The sequence below is a fragment of the Podarcis tiliguerta genome (assembly GCF_965153285.1).
Source record: "Podarcis tiliguerta genome assembly, chromosome: 8".
NCBI lineage: Eukaryota > Metazoa > Chordata > Lepidosauria > Squamata > Lacertidae > Podarcis > Podarcis tiliguerta.
The window spans coordinates 4110449-4132208 of record NC_139541.1 but is presented as its reverse complement, the minus strand read 5'-3'; the positions used below and the strand labels follow the sequence as shown (position 1 = coordinate 4132208).

Sequence of the window (21760 nt, the reverse complement as noted above, 5' to 3'; positions counted from 1 at the left end):
CCTAGCTAACAGGACCAGTGGTCAGGGCTGATGGGAGTTGTAGTTCCAAAACAGCTAGAAGGCAGAGTTTGGGGATCCCTGCTTTAAAATATGTGACATACTTTGTTCTTGATCTCCTAAGAGACTGTTGCAACAGAATAAAGATCTGCCTTCAGCTCATTCATCTCTGACCAATAACGAACTTGGAGTCCCTTAAAAGGGAAGTTAGGCCATTAAAGATACACCCCTTAAGTCTGGTAACACTGTGCCAGGTGGGTCTGATGGGAGTTGAAGTCCAAAACATTTGAAGGCTGAGCTGAATGGTGGGCAACATTCCAGACTTTTCTGTGCTCTCCCTCCCTCTCCAGAGGGCAAGCCGATCCTCAGATGACCCTGTGGTGGCAGTTAGGGGAAGGAGAGGACACCTCAGCAGGAAAGTTCAATCAGCTTTGCTCGGGAGCATTTTCTTCTTTGGACTACAACTCCCATCATCCTTTGATAATTGGCAATTTTGGCTGCAGCCGATAGGAGTTAGAAATCTGAAGGGCACTCGCTCGGCGGGTGTAGCGCGTGGATGCCCGGGGGGGGGGGGGGGGACGACTTCCAGCGTCGATCTTCTACTTGTTTACACGAAGAAGTATCTGAAGAAGCGTGCATGCACACGAAAGCTCATACCAATAACAAACATAGTTGGTTTCTAAGGTGCTACTGGAAGGATTTGTTTGTTTGTTTGTTTGTTTGTTTACGTGAGAGTAGGGTCCCTTATACTCGAAGAAGATTTTTACGCCCACGTCACGGGTGACAGAGCTAACAGGGTGGACATTTGTTTATTTTTGGCTCCCTAGGGCTTCCGTCGCAGCTGCCGCGAACGGCACGGCGGAACTGGATGCGTCGCATTGATTTATTGATAGATTGACGTCCGCACGTCCAGTTTCCGATTTCTTGGAAGCGAGAACTGTCCGTAGGAGAAGCGAAATCACAAGGTTTTAAAGTCGCTGCTGTGGCTCCACGCATGCCCAGCCATAAGCAAAAGGCAACTACTAGAGTTCGTGCTCTTTCTAATAGGTGTTATTTCATGCGAGGAAATAAACTGTGAGCTAGAACTTTCTAAAATGCAGCTCCGTGGAAATCAATGCGTCTTTCGGGCGCAACCGAGCACTGGATTTGGGCTGGGAGAATCTCGAGGCGAGCGCAATTTAAAGTGAGCCACGTTTGCTGCAACCTACCAAGTGTTCTGCATGGAGTGGGGAGTCGGTGGACCTAGGAAACTCTTCAAAGGAGAGGATCACATGCTTCTACCAGTTTTAAAAGAGTGAGGAGGAATGAGCTGTCTTTCCCGTTGGAATTTGAAGGCGCAAAGTTGTTTTTAAAAGGTTTAGAAGGGACTTTTGAAAAACCATTCCCATAGCCCTCAAAATACGACTGGAATGGGAAAGAGCAGAACGTCTATTTTTATTTTTACATTTCTATCCCGCCCTTCCTCCAGGGAGCTGAAGGTGGAATCCATCGCTCTCCTCCTCTGCATTTTGACCTCCCAACAATCCTGTGAGGTAGGCTAGGCCGGGGGCGAGTGACTGGCCCAACGCCACTCAGTGACAGCTTCACGACCAAGCGACTGGGGATTTGAACCCCGGTATCTCCCAGCTCCTGCTCCGACACTCGAACCGCTGCACCCCACTGCCTCTTTCCCTTGCTGCTTCCCTCGGATGAACACCCTGCTGCTGCTCTCTGCCCCTTCCGCCCCGAGAGGGAGTTTTGAAAAAGGGGGGGCGCCGCGAACTCGGAAATTCCCTGGCGAGGCAGTAAGATGCGCCACTCTATCCTTCGTATCTCTGCCGCCGAGGGAGAAGGTGACGACTTCCGGAGGAGGAGGCAGTTACTTCCGCTAAAAAAGGCGGGAGTGGGTGGGGCGTGGGGAACTACACTTCCCAGCGCCCTTTGCGCCCGGTGTGCTTATATATGAGGGCTAGCTATGCGAGGGAGGGGTCCGAGGCGGGGCCGGCCTGGCCCTTTTAAAGGTCTGCGAGGGGGCGAGGGCGGCGGTGCTCCTCGTCAGGCTGCGGCGAGGACCAGGTAAGCGGGAGGCGCAGGGGGCCTTTCCCCGCCCTCCCCTCGCCGCCCGCCTCTCCCTTCCTTCGCGCGCCCTGGGGGCTGAGGAGAGCTGGCCCTGTTGAATGACGGCCTGCCGCTTGGCCCTCAGGGCGGTCCCGCCGAGACCTCCTGTGCTCTTTCCTCCCTCCCCCGCGCTGCCTGAGCTGCCCGTGGGCTCCCCTCCGCCTCGCGGGCCGGGCGACCTTCCTCCGCGCCTCGCTTGGGCGGCGGCTGCCGTAAGGCTGGGCTCCGGGGCCCAGTCAGGTCCGGGGTCCGCCCCGCTCGCGCGCCTTCCCTTCCCCTCTGTCTCACCCCAGCCTGAAGTGGCTCGAGAGTCTGGACTCGGGCCCAGGGGCCAAATCCTCACTCGGCCACGGAGCTCCCTCGGGGCCCCCGGGCCAGTCACTGCTTCACAGGGCTGAGCCCTCTTTCCCCAACCCCCCAAAGCGGTCAGGGCTGTTAGGGAATCAGCTGATTGTGTTGATCAGTTGATGGGAGACCAGAGTTCCTTTCCCCACTCGCCCATGAAGCTTGCTTGGTGACCTTGGGCCAGTCACTGCTCTCAGCCTAAGCCTACTTTGCAAGGTGGTTGTTGGGAGCTGGAGAACTATGTAAGGCACCTTGAGCTCCATGGAGAAAACGGTGGGACATAAATGCAACAAATAAGTAAATAAATAAGCAAGGCTACGCAGATGTGGTGGACCAGGTTGGTGGGACGCTTCAGGCACCAAGTATGGTATCAGTCCCTGGCACATTGTGTGTGTATGTGTGTGGAATCGCTGGTTGCCCATCCCATCAGATACTTTAAGAAGCACGGCTGTGAAATGCATTTGCATGTTTCACCTGCACCCTGTTGTCCACTTTGTTTTGCTCAGCTGGTGGGTGGCTGAGGAGGGTGCTGTGTATCCCTACTGGGCCTTTGCAAACATGGCACGGGCACTCAGCTTGCAAGCTGTGACTGGTCCAGGCTGGCTTTCATCTGGTTGGGGTGGCTACAGGTAGCCCAAGCTATGGCAAGCAGCAGCCTGGTGTGTAATGTGGAAGGTCAGAGTGGATCGGGTTACACCAGGGGTGCCCAAACTTTTTTCAAAGAGGGCCAGAACATGTGTGAGGCCCAACCAAAGTTGTTGAGCTTTTTAAAGAATCATTGAGCTTTTTTAAAGATTTAACCCCAAATTTGTTGACATATATGGTACTTCCACGGGGGCCAAATTAGGCTCCCGAAACAGACTTCAGACATGCCTGGGTTACGCTAACTTTTTCTGTAGCATTTAACCCTGTTGTTGATAGGAGAAACCAGACTGGGTCAGCGGGAGCGGGGAGTTGATGGTTTCTGGGTTTTATCAGCAGAAATTTGAACCCAGTGCACTGAGACCGCTTGGTGTAAGAGGTTGCACAGCATCAGAAAATGTTTCTTTACTCTGTCTCCTCCTGGTGTCAATCTACTGAGTTTAACTGCACTGTAGCAGACCATAATCTGAAAGAGAAGCAGCTAAGCAAAGCTATCCCCACCCCACCCCACCCTACAATGTTTGAAGAAAGCGCAGTCAGTAACTGGAGTGAAAGGGGAGTTGAACTGAATTGTCTTATGGGGCAGATAAAAAAAGATGAGGCTTCAGGCGGCAGCTGTTTCTTGATGCAGCAGGTGAAGAAGTAACAAGTATTTAATCCTTATCTGTGTTGTTTCTCATGGAAAAGTAAGAAACCAGTTTTGATTGCTACATTAGAAGCATGTTAAGCTCCCAGAATAAATGCTGCATTCTTTACTAGAAATCCAAGTGAAGGAGACAACATAGATTCATATGTGGTTGAAAGCTGCTGGCACAAAGCTGTGTTTGGGGAGCTCCTTGTATTGTACTGTGCGTGGCATAAAATCTAAAGCAGAAGTGGCTGCAAAGTTGTCAAGTCTGGGAGCAGTATTTGTTTATTATTTACTTCGTATTATTCAACAACTTTTCAACATGTGTGCATTCTTCCCCTACTCCTAGTTAACTTCACAGGCAAATTCTTTATAGTTCCTTAAATGTGCTGACTGGGGCTAATAGGAGTTGTAGCTGGAAACATTGGGAGGGCACCAGGTTGGGGATGGTTGAACTAGATAGATTCCCAAGGTGAAGTACACCAACAGAAACAAATGAGAGAACCACTCATGGGTGCAGGTGTGCGGATCTTCGACATGTTTAACTTACAAAGCCTTGCAAGCTGAAACACATCAATACCAGATTAGTCATATTTTCTGGAAAATTTAAAGAGGCTCTAGGTAAATGCAATCAGAACTGCAGGTATGTATATAGCCAAGGCAGGGCCTCTGGACTTCTGAGCAGCAGATTTTGATGAACACATTATTTATAGTTCCTTTAGATTTGGTGTAAGAAGTTGATAGCAAGGGTCCCAGAAGATCAATGAAATGCTAGTAACAGATTACCAGGATATGTTGAAAGGCCTAGATTGCTTACAAAAAATAAAATACATAAGCACCACCAGCAGTTCATGCACTTTGGAAGGTGCCAGTGGCCTTATACTGTAAAGGATAAAGATAAAATGGAACTGAATCATATGGGGGGGAAATCATTAGTTAAATTACAGAGGGGAAAAATCAATTTAAAAACAGTGCTCTAAGTCAGAATTGTCCATTTCTTTACATCCTGCTGAAATAAAACTGCAAAGCAATTGCTTGCTGTAAATCTTAATTAAACACATTGTTTTAAAACTGCATGGAGCCTTGGAGGGAACACCACATGTTTCTCAGATATTTCTCAATATTTTAGAAAAAATACTTATTTGTATTACCCATACGGCACAGTAATTGTAATTTTTAAAAGCAACTTCTCATTATATAACTGCCCAGACCATTCCTATCGCACAAAAAATGAATTCCATCAGGAGCAAACAAGGGGTGGCAGTAATCACTGGGCAGCCCAGTTTCCCCTCTTCTGTTTAAAGTAAATGTTTGACAGGTACTTTGAGCCAGTTGCAGAGATTACTTAGTTACTAGGCATAAAATAGGAATGAAAGGTTAGCCAGATGGATCAGTAGATTACACTTGTGGTGGCTTTCCAGTACCTGCACCTTGTACCCTAGTATACGGACATGGAATTATTTTGATGACCAAGAAAGATCTCCTTTTACCCAGGTTGTTCTTTGCAAAGAAAATATATCTTTCATAAGAGGTCATGAATTGACCTTTTGTGTTCATATTTAATTCTAAACCATGTCATTTTAAAAGAGGAACTTGTAATTGAACTTGGTTTTAAATTGTTATTTACTTTTAAAATCACTGACTTCTATCCACCATAGAAGTTTTGGCGAATTCAGCTAGATGACAACAAGTTCTAGATTGTGTACGTTCTCCGTGGTATTATGCAACAGTTGTTACTTTTTATGGTTTAATGTCATTTTTCATACTGTATTTGCTTTGATATCTTGTCTTTCTTGGGCTTCCTTTTGGAAATACATTAATGCCTTTCAAATATTAAAAGAAATGAAAATGTTATAGTGTTCTAGGAAGACTAGGCATGGTTATAAATGGGAGGGTGAAGGGCGTGACTCAAATTTGATTTCAGGAAAAAAATCTATGTCATATCTTAACCACAGATGTGTTAAAACTTGATGCAAGAGGTTTTAGCTGAAACACCTAGTCCAAAGAACGCTGGTCGATAAAGAGGTCTAGGGATGGTTGCTTATTTAGAAAAGCTTATTCCAAATGTGACAACAGCGTTGAAATCTTTAAGGCAATTATTGACTCAAGGTGCTGGATTTTAACTGGAGGTCAATCCTTGAAGCGGTATTCAATCAGTTAAAAGTTGCTCACTAACAAACCTGCCCAATCGCCTTCTGGCCCAATCGCCTTCAAAATCCGGCCCACGGACGGTCCAGGAATTAGTGTGTTTTTACATGAGTAGAATGTGTCCTTTTAATTACCGTATTTTTCGTCCCATAGGACGCACCTAGTTTTTTGGGGGGGAAATAAAGGAAAAATTTTCCCCCTTTATTTCCCCCCCAAAAGCAGGTCGGGGAAACCGAACCAGGTCGAGGAACAGCGGGATGGCAGCGCTGCGCCTCCCTGCTGTCCCCCGGGCTTGTGGGGCTGGCCGATGTCTGCCCGGCGTGAGGGGCGCTCTGCTTCAGGGTGCCCCGCGCCGGGCGGCAGGCTGCTACCCGCAGCATGGGGAGCCCTGCGGGGACCTCCCGCAGGGCTGCCTAGGCTGTGGATGTGTTCCCAAAGCGCCGGGCGCTCTGCTTTCAGGGCGCCCGACGCTCCGGGAAGCAGGCTGCTATCCGCAGCCTAGACAGCCCTGCGGGACCTCCCTCAGGGCTGCCTAGGCTGCGGATGTCTTCCTGAAGCCTGGAGAGAGAGAGGGGTCGGTGCGCACCGACCCCTCTCGGTCTCCAAGCTTCAGCGAAAGCCTGCATTCGCCCCATAGGACGCACCCAGATTTCCCCTTCATTTTTGGAGGGGAAAAAGTGCGTCCTATAGGGCGAAAAATACGGTAAAATGCATCTCTGGATTATTTGTGGGCCATGGGAATTTGTTCATTATTTTTTTTCAAAATATAGTCCGGCCCCCCACAGGGTCTGAGGGACAGTGGACTGGCCCCCCGCTGAAAAAGTTTGCTGACCCCTGCAGTAAGGCAAACCTTGGTGCAGCAACAAAAAGGACTTCGAAGGAGCAAGTTGTCTATGAACAAATACAGTGGTACCTCGGATTAAGTACTTAATTCGTTCTGGAGGTCCGTACTTAACCTGAAACTGTTCTTAACCTGAAGCACCACTTTAGCTAATGGGGCCTCCTGCTGCTGCTGCTGCTGTTGTGCCACCAGAGCACGATTTCTGTTCTCATCCTGAAGCAAAGTTCTTAACCTGAAGCACTATTTCTGGGTTAGCGGAGTCTGTAACCTGAAGCGTATGTAACCCAAAGCATATGTAACCCAAGGTACCACTGTAGCTTGTTCACATAGTCTTGATAAGCTTAGGGTGTCAAGCGAACCAGGTCTGAAGCTAAAGGGATATCTAATAGCCACTACAAATGATGGGCTTACTTTAGAATAGTAGTACCACAAGACGTCTGAACACCATATATTAAAGCAAGGGTGTGGGGGGACAGTTTCCAGTGCTTGATTTTTTTCCCTCAGAAATGTTCATTAATAATGAATAGATGCCACTTGCAAATATTAGGCAAGGTTGTCAGTTTCAAAGTCTTAGCTTTGTTTACTAAATATAAGTAATATAAATCGAAATTAAGTTCTGTCTCTAGGAGGATCAACATTTTCTGATGTAAAAGACTCTGTGCGAATTACCCTAACTTGCATAGGAAATATTTCTGTGAAACCCACAGCACTGCATCAGTCACCTACAACTGAGCTATAAACTTGAGAGGCTGTTCCTTGAAGTCTCTGTGGACTCATATCCCAGATTGAAATATTTCATGGGAAACAAGACGAAAAGAATCCTTGCTGTGTCTCATGAAAAAGATGCTGGGAATGAATTCATTGGATTTTTATTTTTAAAGGAAGTGTCATAATCTTCTGGTTGATTACTGTTCAAAATACGTGAAAGTAGTTGGAAGCAAATCTTTCAATAAAATGTGAAGAGAATGCAAATATGCAACATTACCTGTGTAGTAAAATGTAGACAATACACAATTATAAGCTTAGAACCAAGGGTAAATCTATGAAGGAAAAAAATGACAAACTAACTTATCTAATTACAGGAAGAACAGGAAATATGCAAACAGGGACAGGTAAGTTTTATAAGACTTTCCATAACAATTTTATATTCTTCTGTAATTAGATGAGTTATTTTGTCATTTTTTACTTTCCATGCATTTAATTTGTGTAATTTCAACTGACTGGCTGCGTTGTGATATTCTTGGCACTACAGGGATTTTGTTCCTGAGGACTTCTTTTTTTTTTTTAATAATTTTTATTAATTTACAACAAAAAACAAAACATACAATAACTTCACATCCAATTTTTCACAAAATCTTTCTTTTCTGGACTTCCTTCAGCTTTTCCGTAAATCTTTCGCAGTCATTATTAGTTTACGCATTTCTTAGGTTTGTATTGTCATTATTTAAATCATTCTCTGTTCCTGAGGACTTCTTATGCACATCAACATGTTTTACTTTTGTCTAAACTTCAGTCAGTCTCCTTGGGCTTAATCCACTAGATGTGTCTTAATGAGGACATGGAGTGTAACTAAATTGAGCCTGGAGGCTTATATTATGTATTTGAGCATGGCTAATCCACTTTTTAGTTCACTTTTTAGTTTAGTTCACTTTTTAGTTTAGTTTTTAGTTCAATAACTTGTTGCATTAAGCCTTAAATAATGCTTCCTTTGTGTGCGTGGAAGGAGTGTTGTGATCAACTTGATAGCAATCTTGGAATCTTTTGTCATGCATGGAAAGAGACACCCCCCCAAAAAAAAAAAAACACACACCTTGCAATGGCTGAGAGAGACAAAACAGTTGTCAATAAAGGACAGTCTTCCAAGGTAGGCTTGTGGGAGCGGCAGAGGGGCTTGTCCACCTGTGGGCTGAGTTTGTATAATCCAGACTTGCTGTCACCTTTAGCATGCCTGGACTTCATGCCATCTGAAAGAGGCATTTCCAATTCATGAGCACCCCTTGAATGCAAAGACCTTGGTTCATGCAGCACAGCGGGGGGAGGAGGAGAAGACTGATGCTTAACTGAGAATTGCAGCTGGCCAGTGCCAGCTTCCCAAGCTGCTGCCCTCCAGATGTTTCACGCTGCAGCTTCCTGTTAGCCCAGCCATATATATGATGCTGGGGGTAATGGCAGTTGTAGCCCCAAACACCTGGAAGGCACCAAGTTGGAGAAGGCTGCTCTAGAGCAAGAGTGGAGAACCTTTGCCTTCCAGGTGTGCCAGTCATGCTTGCTGGGGCTGATGTGGTTCAGCAACATCTGCAAGGCCAAAGGTTCCCTACTCCTGCTCTAGAGTCTCAGAACCGCATGGATTGAGGCAGGGTCCTCTAAGGATGCAGATGTTCTTATTTTCTTACATTTTAATATCCTGTGTTTCTTCTGCCTTGGCATTAAGGTCAAGGATGAATCAATGAGGAAACTGGGAAGGCCTTTGTTCATGCATGCTGCTGATTGGAGATGGGGGTAGAAAGTGGTTTGGGTATGCTGCCAGATTGACCCTATCTTTTCTTTTAAATTTTGGTTCAGCCGAGATTAATCCCACACTTTTTTCTTTTCTTTTATTGCAGCAGGTGCCTTCTGATGGTTCCAGTTGGAGGCCTACAGTTGTAGCGAGTGCCCACCCACCCCCTCCCTTTTCCTCTTTTCCTTCCCCCCTCCCCTCCCTCCCTCATCTGAATCTCCTCTCCCCTCCCCTCCCCACCACACATGTTGTGTACTTGCACTCACTAATGACAGCGTGGATCCTCCTCCCCATTAGCCTCTCTGCCTTCTCGATCACTGGAATATGGATTGTGTAAGAGCTGTCTTGATTTCTGCCTGTGTTCTGCATGAATGACTAGCCTGGAAAGTGTGTGTGTGGCTGGCTTGTGGCTTCCAGCAAATAAGCAGCAGGTTCTTTCTCTCCCTGAACTGTTGTTCTGTTTAGGAGATTGCCAAAGGCAACTCAGCAAATCTGTCCCAAAGCTGTACTCTGAATAAAAGTTCTAGCTTTTTGTGATAGATCTTGCTGACTTGAGGTTTTGCCCCATTACAGCTTAAACACTTTTGATTATTCTTTACAGGGTATTCTGGCCAGGGTGGACCCTGTCCTAATCATATAGGGCTTGATTGCCTGACAAAAAGGCACACTGATCACTGTAAGGGCAATCTTCCCTTCTGTAGTAGTATTAAGAGCTTTTGGCTGCTCTTCCTCACAGCACCAAGGTGGGAAAGCTTCCTCTCTGAGAAATGTCAGCAGCTGTGGGGGGTAACAGCCCTGGTGCTGGAGGGACAGGCATAAGTTCCACGATAACATCTTGTCTTCAGCTCTGCAAGGACTCAGAAATAGGCTGTGTCCTTGGCTTACCCTGCAGTTCCCATCTGCAGCCACTGAGAGGAAGTTCTCTCCAGCCCCATAAAAGGTGGTGTGCGCACCACAACTTTACTAGAGCATGTTTGCTGAAAACTGTGGCAGGGACCCTGCTGTGTGCTGTTGTACAGGCAAGGCCAGTCTCCCCCCAAAGTGGAGACTCACAGGTGTGTTAGGCACCAGCTCCCATCAGCCCCAAACTCCTGGAGGGTGGCTGGGTCGGAGAAGCCTGTAATACACCTTTAGCATGCCTCCATTTCAGTGGGGACAGAATGGAAGGTGGTGCTGTACGTTGCTTTTATGGAAAGGGCTTTAATGTTTCCCAACTCTTTGGGCCCCGGCTCTGGATAGCCAGCTCAGTTAACAGCACTTCGGGAAAGTGCCCTTGTTTTTGGTCCCAGTTACACAGCGGCTGCCACTAATGATTGCTTGTGATGAGGACTCCATGCAGCTGAGGAAACACTGCAGAATCCTAGAATTGTAGGGCTGGAAGGAACCCAAAGGATCATTCTAGTCCAACCCCTGCAGGGTAAGAATCACAGCTAAAGAATCCCTGATAGGTGACCATCCAATCATCTGTTTTAAAACCTCCAATGAAGGAGCGTCCGCCTTCTTTGGGAGTCTGTTCCACTTAACATCAGAAACTTCTTCCTAATTTTTAGTCAGAATCTCCTTTCTTGTAACTTTAATCCATTAATTCAGGTCCCCCCCTCTGGAGCAGCAGAAAACAAGCTTGTGTCGCCTTCCATATAGCAGCCCTTTAGCTATTCAAAAATGGCTATCATATCACCTCTTAGTCTTCTCTCTCTTTTATTTTTTTCAAAAACAAACACACTAATCACTCACAAATACAGAAATACAAAATAATAACCATAAAAAGAAAATAAAAATACATCCATGTGACTTCCCTCCCCCAATACTCATCATCCCTTAATCTTTAAATTCTTGTTTACATTGCATCTTATGCATCTCATCCTTAATATTCTTAATATAGTAATTTTTTCTAGTTCTACTTTACAAGCAATCTATACATATCGACATGTTGTCCTTAGAACAGTGTTTAATCATACAATCTTCAAAACATTGCCATTCTAACCCTAGTTTCTGATTTGTCTAGTATCTTATGACTGCTGTTAACTTCATTCACCATTTCTATAAATTCAGATAGTTTGCATATCCAGTCTTCTTTTGTAGGTATAATATTTCCTTTCCAATTCTTTGCAAGTAAAAGCCTGGCTGCGGCTGTTGCATATAAAAATAATCTTTTCTTACCTTGTGGAACATCCTTTCCTAGTAAGCCCAATAGATACGCCTCTGGGTTTTTTTCTATAGAAAATTTGAGCATCTTTTTAAACTCCTCGTGGATACATCCCCAAAATTCTTTAACATTTTCGCAGCCCCACCATACATGCATCGTAGTCCCCTCCACCTCCTTACGTTTCCAGCAGAGATTGGATTTTAACTTACTTATTTTGGCGAGTTTTGGAGGTGTCATGTACCACCTATAGAATATTTTCATGAAGTTCTCTTTGATGGAGTAGCAGGCGGTAAATCTTATATCGATCGTCAAGAGCCTTTCCCACTGATCTATTTGGATTGCATGGCCGATGTCTTGGGCTCATTCAACCATTACTTCCTTTATTTCTTCGTCTTTTAGGTCCCATTCCAGTATCATATATTACACTCTGAATAATAGTTTCTTATTGTTTTTTAATAATACTTTTTGTAATTTAGATTCTTCTTTTCCAAAGCCTATTTTTTTTATCGGAATTGAAAACATTATTTAATTGGTGGTATTGGAGCCAATCAGTAAGATGGTGCCTTATCTCCTCAAACGACTGTAAGTTGCCCAGTTACTTTCCATATTTATTTTTTTGACAATGAACGCCTTGAGCGGGGACAGCCACCATGGTGTATATGGTTCCAGTAATGGTTGGTATCTAGTCCACACCTTATACAAAGCACTTCTAACAATATGGTTGGTGAACCCTTGTGGACTTTTACTTTATTGTAACCAAGGTAGGTGGGACGCGGGTGGCGCTGTGGTCTAAACCACAGAGCCTAGGGCTTGCCGATCAGAAGGTCGGTGGTTTGAATCCCCGTGACGGTGTGAGCTCCCGTTGTTTGGTCCCAGCTCCTGCCCACCTAGCAGTTCAAAAGCACATTAAGTGCAAGTAGATAAATAGGTACCGCTCCGGCGCGAAGGTAAACGGCGTTTCCATGCGCTGCTCTGGTTCATGCTGGCCACATGACCCAGAAGCTATCTGTGGACAAATGCCAGCTCCCTCGGCCTATAGAGCAAGATGAGTGCCGCAACCCCAGAGTTGACTGGACCTAACGTTCAGGGGTACATTTACCTTTAACCAAGGTAGGCATGCCACCCGTATCTGTTATCAAAGCTCTCTAAATCCAGTATGTCTGTTTTTTCTAACAGAATCCAGTCTTTGATCCAAATTAGACACTGTGTCAGTCTTCTCTTTTCTCATAAGGCTTGATTTCCAGACCCTTGATCATCCTGGTTGCCCTCCTCTGCACACCTTCTAGCTTGTCAATATCCTTCTTAATCTGTGGTGCCCAGAACTGGACACAAGACTCCAGACAGGGTCTGATCTAGAGTCACCTGTTCCATGTGGGTCCAGCAGAAAAAAGCAAGAGCTGTTTGATAGTGGAATGTGGTCTCCCTTGGGAGGTTATGGACTCTCCTTCATTGGAGGTCTTTAAGCAGAGGTTGGATGGCTGTCTGTCTGTCATGAATGCTTTAGATGAGATTCCTTCATCACTGGGGTTGTTCCAGATGAACTTGGGGTGCCTTCCAGCTTTACAATTCTTCTTCCATGGTAGAAGCACAGAGGCAGACAGACGGGGTGGAAATGTCCTAACCCAAACAAAAACCATCTTCTGTGGCAACTACAGCCCTGTATAAACAACCTGGGAGCAGGAATTTGCTGGGGGGGGGGGGTCGTTTCAAGCCACAGCAAATCAGCTGGCCACTGCAACCTGTGATTTGTGTATTTGCCGAGAGGTTAGTGTTTTGGGCATTGATGTGGAACAACATTACACAGGAGCCTATAGGCCTGAGAGTGAAAGGCTGGTTTTGCACGGTTCTCTTGTAGCATTTTGGACAGACAGCTGTGGCAGGGAAGATAAGGCTGCTTACAAGTCTCTCCTATTATGACCCACCAGCCCTCAGATCTGTTCCAGGTTAGCCTTGTTGCAATGGCTTCGTGCCCCCAAGGAAGCTCTCTCAAGGGAGAGAGTACTTAGGTGCAAACATAGGAATCCTCTCCTGCTGAGAGCCTCGCTGGACACAGACTGCAACTGGCTGGAACTCAGTAGTAATTTGTCAGCCTAAAATTGGAGGTGGCTGCTGAAGCTGAACATGCAGGCGAATTGGAGAGCAACGGTTGCATTTTTATCTTGTCTCCCAGATGCTTCTTTGGAGCAGCCCTCCTAGCTTGGATCTCTTCTCAGCAGGGCCAGTTTCCTGGGTAAACAACACAAAAGCAGAGAGCAGGTTCCCAAAGCTCATTGGATTGTGGAAATTTTCCAAAGTCCTTTGTCTTGGTGATGGAAATTTCCAGTCTTGGGGGTGACACATTTTACTGCTGCTTTGTTGCTTACCCTGGGGAAAAGTGGTGGAGCAGGAACTGCAATTCTTTGCCTGGAGCAGTTGATGCTTTCCAGTGTCACCTCTGGTCCACTCTGAACAGATGGGAGCTTGAAATGTACCCAGAGAGTGTGTGAGCAGGGCTTTGGGCAAACACTCTCAGGCTGGGATACAAGGGATTCCAGAGCAGCAGGTTTAAGCAGTTTAAGGAGCAACACCAGCTCCTTCCCTTAGCCTTTACTGGCATATAGGGAAGGGAGAGGCAGAGTCCTTTGAATCCTCCTTGGCTGCCTTAAAGACCTACACTGGTCCTCTGATAGGTCAGGGGAAAGGGAGACATTTGCCTTCATCTTAGTTCCTCTTAGGGGCAACCCGAGCAGGTTTTTCTTTTTACTTAGAACAGCTTAAAAGATGTTTGCTGCCTGTAAACCTGAATTGTTATTGGCATAAAAAGAATGATTTGAACACTTTCCAGAACTCTGTTGCCATTCTTGTGCATCCCGTTGTAGGCTTTTAAAGCTTATTTGTTTGTCTGCTTTGAGTTATACAAAGCTAATTGGATGTGTTTCACTTTTGGAAAGTCAGCTTCAGGTGGTATATATTATATCAGGTGATATAATCTTTGAACAATTGTAATATAACTTTTATTTGTTGATCTGGCCCCATTTGGATGCTATGCTCACACACATTTTGGTCTGAATGCTTTCATATCCAGTCCACCCTTAACTGTATTTTTCTGTTCTGCCTCTCACAGGTATGCCATGGCAGTAATGAACCACCATGTGTGTCCTGTTGAGAACTGGTAAGTCCATAAAGCAAGAGGACAGAGTCCTAGCTCAGGGGGAGAGCAGCTACTCTGCATGCAGAAGGTTCCTGATTTGCACCATAGAATCTCCTGATAGGGTTGGGAATGTCCCCTGTTGAAAACAAATCCTAGAGAATCACTGATAGAGTGTAGACAGAACTGAGCTAAGTGGACTAGTGGTCTGACCCAATATAAGACAACTTCATACGTTCCTAGTCTTGTTAGCTTCTTAACATTCCTTGTCCTGCAAAACTGGCCCTGTTTCTTGTTTGTACCCCTTCTTGGAGCACGTTACATTGCCAGCTAACCTGTCCAAACTGTTGCAGGTCATATAATGAGTCCTGCTCTGCTGATTCTGCCAAGCATGGATACCCCAAAAGCTGCTGCACCTTGGAGGATGTCCCTTTGATCAGGTGAGCGGGGAAAGAATTGTAATGGATTGCAATGGAGCTGTTCTGGGCACAGAGGCTACCACTGCATCCCTTGTGGGTGAACCAGTTCTGGCTGGAGTTCAAACTGGGCATTGCCTATATGAACATAAGAAGAGCCTGTTGCATCAAGCCAATAACAAGTCTAGTCCAGCATCCTGTTCTCACAGTGGCCAGTCACATGCCTGGAGCAAACCTGCAAGCAGAATTCAAGCGCAAGACCACTCTCTGTGAATCTGTCTAATCCTTTTAAATTGTCTAATTCTCTTTTAAATTGGTGGCCATCACTGCCTCTTGTAGGTGTGAGTTCCGTAGTTCAACTCTGCACTGCATGAAGAAGTCCTCTTTTTTTTATCTGCCCTGAATCTTCCAACATTCAGCTTCATAGGATACCCATGAGATCTAATGTTATGAGACAGAGAAAACCTTTTCTCTGTGCCATGCATAACCTTATAAACTTCTGTCATGTCACCTCTTACCTGCCTTTTCTCGTATTGTACTTGGCTTGGTCAGAAATAGCTGTTTTCCCAGTTGTGCCATCTTACAATGACTTCAGAAGTCCATCAGTTTGGCAACATCCAGGCAAACGTGTAGAACAAAGGCATCTTTGCTGGTTTCTCTCAGCCATGCTAACATTCTCGATTCTTTTCCCCCTGCAGTAAATGTGGCACGTATCCTCCTGAAAGTTGTCTCTTCAGTCTTATTGGGAATGTTGGGGCTTTCATGGGTAAGTGCTGCTTCTCCCCTTTCTTCACATTTGGCCACCAAGCATCAGTAGACAGCATCCATTCCCTCCGGAAGCATAATCTCCCCAGGATACAAGCCCTTGAGAGAGAGGCTTTTCCAGAGCGAGTACCTGACCTTCAAGGGGCATACAGGAAGCCGGCCTGGTTGTAGAGGAAACGGCTTCTGCTTGCCAAATGTGGCAAAAGGTTGTCTTGTGAAGAGCCGGGGACTGAGGGAAACCCCAGCCCACTCCTCAAGGGTCTGTGTTGCATCCAGGGGCATCCTGAAGGTTGACAGATAACTTCCTGGAAACATCCACATCTGCTTAGTCTTTCTACACATTTTTATGCTGATAGACTCTTGAGTCCAGGGGCTTTCTTTCCTTTTCCTTTCTCAAAGCATTCTGCTATCAAAAATGTGGGAGGATATGGAGAAATTTTAAACTTCTGTGACCAGGCAATCAAAAGTGGTCTGCACCAAGTAAAACTGAATTCTTTGACCTGTGTAATTGGAAAGAGTCCGTTTAACTCAGGCATAGGCAAAACTCGGCCCTCCAGATATTTTGGGACTACAACTCCCATCATCCCTAGCTAACAGGACCAGTGGTCAGGAATGATGGGAGTTGTAGTCCCAAAAAACACCTGGAGGGCCGAGTTTGTCTATGCCTGATTTAACTTATTGTGACTCTGAGTCACGGAAGACACAAGGGAACCAAATCTTCCACCCGCTGAAGCCTGTGTTCACTCTTGCCCCTGGCTGCTGGGATTGCAGCAGGTATTGCCCACATCTTTGCAGTGGCAAGAGTGAGAAGCATGCTTTATTTTATAAAAATAAAAAGGTTGACATTTTCAAGAAGTTGGGCTCTGTACCCAGGGCCATATCCTGTACTTCCACAGAATTGCAGCGCATACAGAGTGTTGCTGCTAATTTGTGTGGGCATGAGGGGGGGGCCCTGTGCCCTGTGCTGCATGGTATGTCCAAGGAGTGTTTGTCTCACAACTTGGAGCAGAATCCATGGTGCCCTCTCCTTAATCTCTCTTGCTTCCCCCAACAGTGCTGGTGATCTGTTTCCTGCGCTATGGGCAGCTGATAGAACAGAGCCACAGTTCCTGGGTGAACACAACTGCGCTGATCACAGGCTGTATCAACGCTGCTGGCCTGGTTGTGGTTGGCAATTTCCAGGTTGGCAGAAATTTGGGGCGGGGGGGGGGGGAGGCAGCACTGGGTTTCAAAGCAGCTCCCATTTGGGAGTGACATAGTTGAGTTCCTTTTCACCTGGAGTGACCTCTTGCCTCTGGCAAGGCTGGATGATAGCCCATAGTGGGGGTGCACAGGGCAAGAAGCAGAGGACAGAGGATTTTATTTATCCAGTCACCCTAGGCAATATGTGCCATCTGCAAAGGCAGCCCCACCCCACGTACTCTGCGTTGGAACAACCTAATCCACATATGGAGGAGATGCACTTTGGAGAGCTACTGACTGGGGGATGGAATGAGGGAGGGGGTGGCTTGAAGCGACTGGGGCGGGAGCCTTCCCCGAAAGCAAAATTCTCTTGGCACAGCCATTTTCACTGTAGCGAGGCTGTGCAGGAGAATTTCCTTTGTAGATTGTGGCCCCCGCTTGCCAGCAGGTGTAGGGGAAGATGCCATTTGACTTGGTGAACCCATGACACTTTGGCGGGATGGAAGACTTTCCTTAACTGCCTAAAAATGGAACAAGGAGACCTGTCTTCTTAAAAATAATAATGGGAAAGGTCAAGCTTCCACAATGGAACATGATTGCTCCAGTACCTGTGTTTGGGCTCTCCTTGTGCTTTAGGTGGACTATGCCAAATCCCTTCACTACATCGGAGCCGGTGTGGCCTTCCCGGCAGGCCTGCTTTTTGTCTGCCTTCAGTGTGTCCTCTCCTACCATGTTGCCATCTCTGTCCTGGACTTCTGGATGGCACATCTACGTGTCTTCCTTACCACTGTGGCCTTAATTTCCCTTGTCCTGAGTATCCTTTTCTGGTGGCAGGGGCCGGGCCACTTGGTGGCAGTGTGCGCTACAGGGGGACACCCATTCCTCTAGAGAATTCCCTCCTTTCTCACACAGGATTTCCTTTCTCCTGGGATAGGTGATCACTTGAAGGGCTTCACCATGGCTGTGTTATCCTGTGGTTCTTCAGCTTGCCCTCTTGATACCTGTGCCCCCAACCCTGGCCCTGTGCTTCTCTTCCGGCCAGAGACAAGAGGACCTGCAGCCTCCCAGCTAACTCCCGTTCCCTGACCAGGCTGGCTGCAAGGGCTGGGGGGAGTCTGCATCCAGCAGCATATGGAGAGCCACAAGTTTGCTATCTAAGCTTTTTGGGCAGGTGTGGGGAACCTTTGGCCCTCCAGATGCCACTGGTGCCAATAGATGTAGTTCACAAACAATTGGAGAGTCTAAGTTTTCCACACCTTATAGGCATTTGTAGTTTACACACACAATTAATTGCCTGGGCGTAGTTTCAGGAAGGTGCTCTGATCCACTGCTTCAAACTGGGCTCAAGACCTTGTTTGTTCATGCGCTGGGAAGGGGTTGCAGCCAGCTAGCCAACCCCTCATCCTCTGCACACATCCCATTCGCCACAGGTGTCTCAGTTCCCTTTCACATTTGGCCAAACGTATACAGTGGTGCCCCGCAAGACGAATGCCTCGCAAGACGGAAAACCCACAAGACGAAAGGGTTTTCCGTTTGCAGAGGCGCTTCGCAAGACGAATTTCCCTATGGGCTTGCTTCGCAAGACGAAAATTGACAAAAATTCTTGCGATTTTTTTTCGCTCCAAAACCCCGTTTTCTGAAGCGCTAAGCTGCTAAAAGCATTTTAGCAGCAAAACCGCTAATCCCTTAAGCCTTAAAAAGCCGTTTTTAGCCCTTAAACTGTCAATAGCGCTAATCCGCTAATGGGCTTGCTTTGCAAGACGAAAAAACCGCAAGACGAAAAGACTCGCGGAACGGATTCTTTTCATCTTGCGAGGCACCACTGTAGATCCTTAAGGAGGTCACGACTTCTGAAACCAAAACTTTTTTTTACGCAGGTAACTTTATGCAGTTGACTGCCAGCCAGTTGAAATTGCACAAATTAAATGCCTGGAAGGCAGAGAGCTTAAAAGCTCCTTTTGCACAGGAGTTTCCTGTCATGGAAAGAGCTTTTAAGCTCCGTTTTGCTCACCAGACTCTGGGAGGGTCTGGCAAGATCTTGCGGGAACTTGGGTGGCTCTGCTAGATCTTGCGAGAGCATCCCAGAGCCCAGTAAAGCAAATCTTGATTAGGGGCTAATCCCTGTTTGGTGCACCAGCTCCAGATGGCAAGATTGTTTTTGTGCCTAAGTGCCATCTCTGGAGTGTAACCCCATGCCAGATGCGAGTTTGCTGCATTTACATCCTTTCCTATAAATGGAACCTTAGGAGGTGTCCCGGTGGTTCCTAAGTGATCTCCCATCCAGGTGCTAACCAGACCCATCCTGTTTAATAGTTTTAGGAAGGTGGGGTCCACAGCCTGGGCCTATGGAGCGGAGTCCTAAAGCACCACCAGAGCCCAAGAGGTGGCTGTATCAGTTCTTTCTGTCATGTCTCAGGAGTGGACGGACTTCAGGCTTGCCAGGTCTATTTGTTTTTGTTTTAAACTATAAATCCAGGGTATACCAGCCAGAGGCAGGTGTGAAAGACACACACTCCAAATTAAAAACAGGTTGCTTCTGTATATAGACTGTGTATAGAATTTGTTTTCAGAATTTTAATGTAGCTGTCCTTCTCACACAAGAAAATCTGCTGGTAGCTTTCTTAATTTTAGCAGTATAACTGAGGAGACAAACGTTGCTTTGAGGCTAGATAGGAGTTGGAAAGCCATTCTAATCGATTGGAAAACATCCAGAGGTGTACTAGAGAGCCAGTGGGGTGTAGTGATTAGAGGGTTGGACAAGGAGCTGGGAGACCAGGGTTCCAATTTCCATGTGGCTATTAAGCGCACCTTGGGGACAAGACATTACCTCTCCGCTTAACCTACTTCACTGGATTGTTGTGGGGATTAAATGAGAGGAGAACTGGGCATGCCACCTTGAGCTCCTTGGAGAAAAAGTGGGGGTATAAATGCAATAGCTTAAACAAATGAATAGTAGGTCCCCGTTCTGCCCACTCTTGCTCAAAGAGGGTGCCTTCTGCCACCATCACAAAGCCAGCCAAGCCAACCCGCCTTCCGCAGGCATGCCTACTTTTCCTTGACTCTCCCACAGGTGGAATCTTCTTCATCCACGAGAGCTTCCTCCTGCAGCACCTGGCTGCCATCTGCGAATGGGTCTTCGTCATTGACATCCTCATCTTCTACGGCACTTTCACCTACGAGTTTGGTGCCGTCTCCAATGACACCATGGTGGCTGCGCTGCAGCATTCGAACAGCAGGGGGTGCAAATCACCAGGCAGCAGCAGCACCTCAACTCACCTTAACTGTAACCCTGAGAGCATCGCTATGATCTGAGGGAAACGGGTGGGGATGCCTTTGCTTTTCCATCCCACATCCGGCAGCTTTGGTGAGCTGCCTTTTTTTCCCCCAATGGGGGAAGAAGGGCACCTTTTCCCTCCTGGGGATTTTAATTTTGTACCAAAAGATTTTTTTAAAAAAAAGAAAAATATTATTGCTGCCAACACTCCCCTCTAATTCCCTTCTGTCGTTCCTCAGTGCTGGAGGAAAGACCTTGTCTAAGAGCACTGGATGGCAGGAGGCAGAACTCTCAAATAAGCCCCCACCTATATAGCTTGGATCATGACAACCTTACCTGAAAACCTGTCCTTGCTGGCAGCTAAGCTTTCTCCCCCAACCTAGTACACACAAACTCTGGGTGTCTGGACTACAGTTCCCACCAGCATGGCCAGGTGATGCGGAGCCTGCTGGGAGTTGTAATCCAATGCACCTGGAGGGCAGCGGGAGGTTGGGGGGGGGTTGCTGCAGAGCCTGGCCCTCTTGCTGCCCCCCAGGGCCTGCAAACTGGTGCCAAAGGAAACAGCTGTTTCCAGATTCATTTACAAGCAGAGCCAGACTCGTTTCCCAAAGGTGCCTGCAGACAATGGCTGCTCTTGGAAAATATGACTGCATCTCACTGCCGCTCCCCACCTACGTTCCTTTTGGGGTGATAGAGAGACCTACATGAGCAGCTTGAGCAAAGAGGCAGGGGACAGGTGGGTTTAGTGAATGAAGGATACCCCTCACTCCTCTCTGGGAGGTGACCACCACCTCCATACTTTGGCCTGTAAGAAGTAATGTGGTCTCGACGCAACAAGAATATTGATGCACCTGGGGAAAACAGGGTGGAGAAGCAACAAAAGGAGACTCTGTCTTAGGGAGAAGACGAATGTCCCCACCCCAGGACTTGGCACACTACCTAAGGCAGATTTCCGCAATCTGTCCCATAAGTATCTGGGCTGAAGAGGGAGGAGGAGGATTCTGTTCCTCAGCCCCCCATGTCTGAGCTGGTATGTTTGGGTAAAACTGTTTTGGTATTTTTTAGAAGTTTTTTTTTATATATCTCTATATAAAATGTGTATAAAGAGAGTTGTATCAGAGCAGCGCTGCCTTGTCTGATGGGTGTGTGTCTGTCTACGTGTAGAGCAGCAGCAGCAGAAGAGCATCACAAGCAAGGTGCCACTTCCACACCCTGTGCACATCCAGGAATTGCAAAAGGAAGAGTACCTACAGAAAAGGGAAGGGGGCAGTGGCGTAGCGTGGGTTGTCAGCACCCGGGGCAAGGCAAGTAATTTGCGGCCCCCCCCCCGCTGCACTGTCCCTCCCCCAGATAGTCCCTCGCTCTCTCTCCGCACCGCACCGCACGCCTGGCACCCTCCCCTCCACAGTGGGCAGCGACCCGGCGGCTTGGATCGGATTCGCACAGCCAGCACTGCAGTGAGAGAGAGTGAGCGAGCCAGGTAGGGGCAGAGAGGTGCGAGTGCGAGAGCGCCCCCCCCCGATGTTGCGCCCAGTGCAGCCGGCCCCCCCCTGCACCCCCCACGCTACGCCACTGGAAGGGGGTACACCTGAGGCACCCCCTCACCTGCTTTGTCGCTTAGGAAGTGGGTCCTAGAGGAGTCTCCACTCTGATAA

At 47.2% G+C, this 21760-nt stretch overlaps 1 protein-coding gene across 5 annotated transcripts; it reads left to right on the top strand.

Moving 5' to 3' along the window:
* The first annotated feature begins 1905 nt into the window (after positions 1-1905).
* On the top strand, positions 1906-21225 carry TMEM150A (transmembrane protein 150A). Of its 5 annotated transcripts, none has more exons than XM_083454284.1 (9): positions 1940-2052; positions 7781-7810; positions 9302-9528; positions 14445-14492; positions 14822-14908; positions 15583-15650; positions 16704-16831; positions 17468-17645; positions 19902-21225. In XM_083454284.1, exons 3-9 carry the CDS (start codon positions 9464-9466, stop codon positions 20141-20143), a joined length of 816 nt encoding a protein of 271 aa, XP_083310410.1. In that variant the 5' UTR covers positions 1940-2052; positions 7781-7810; positions 9302-9463; the 3' UTR covers positions 20144-21225. The 5 variants fall into 5 exon arrangements, with proteins under 5 accessions (XP_083310411.1, XP_083310414.1, XP_083310410.1 ...); XM_083454286.1 differs by having other exon boundaries at positions 1980-2052; positions 9305-9528; XM_083454285.1 differs by lacking the exon at positions 7781-7810 and having other exon boundaries at positions 1906-2052.
* The last annotated feature ends 535 nt before the right edge of the window (positions 21226-21760 follow it).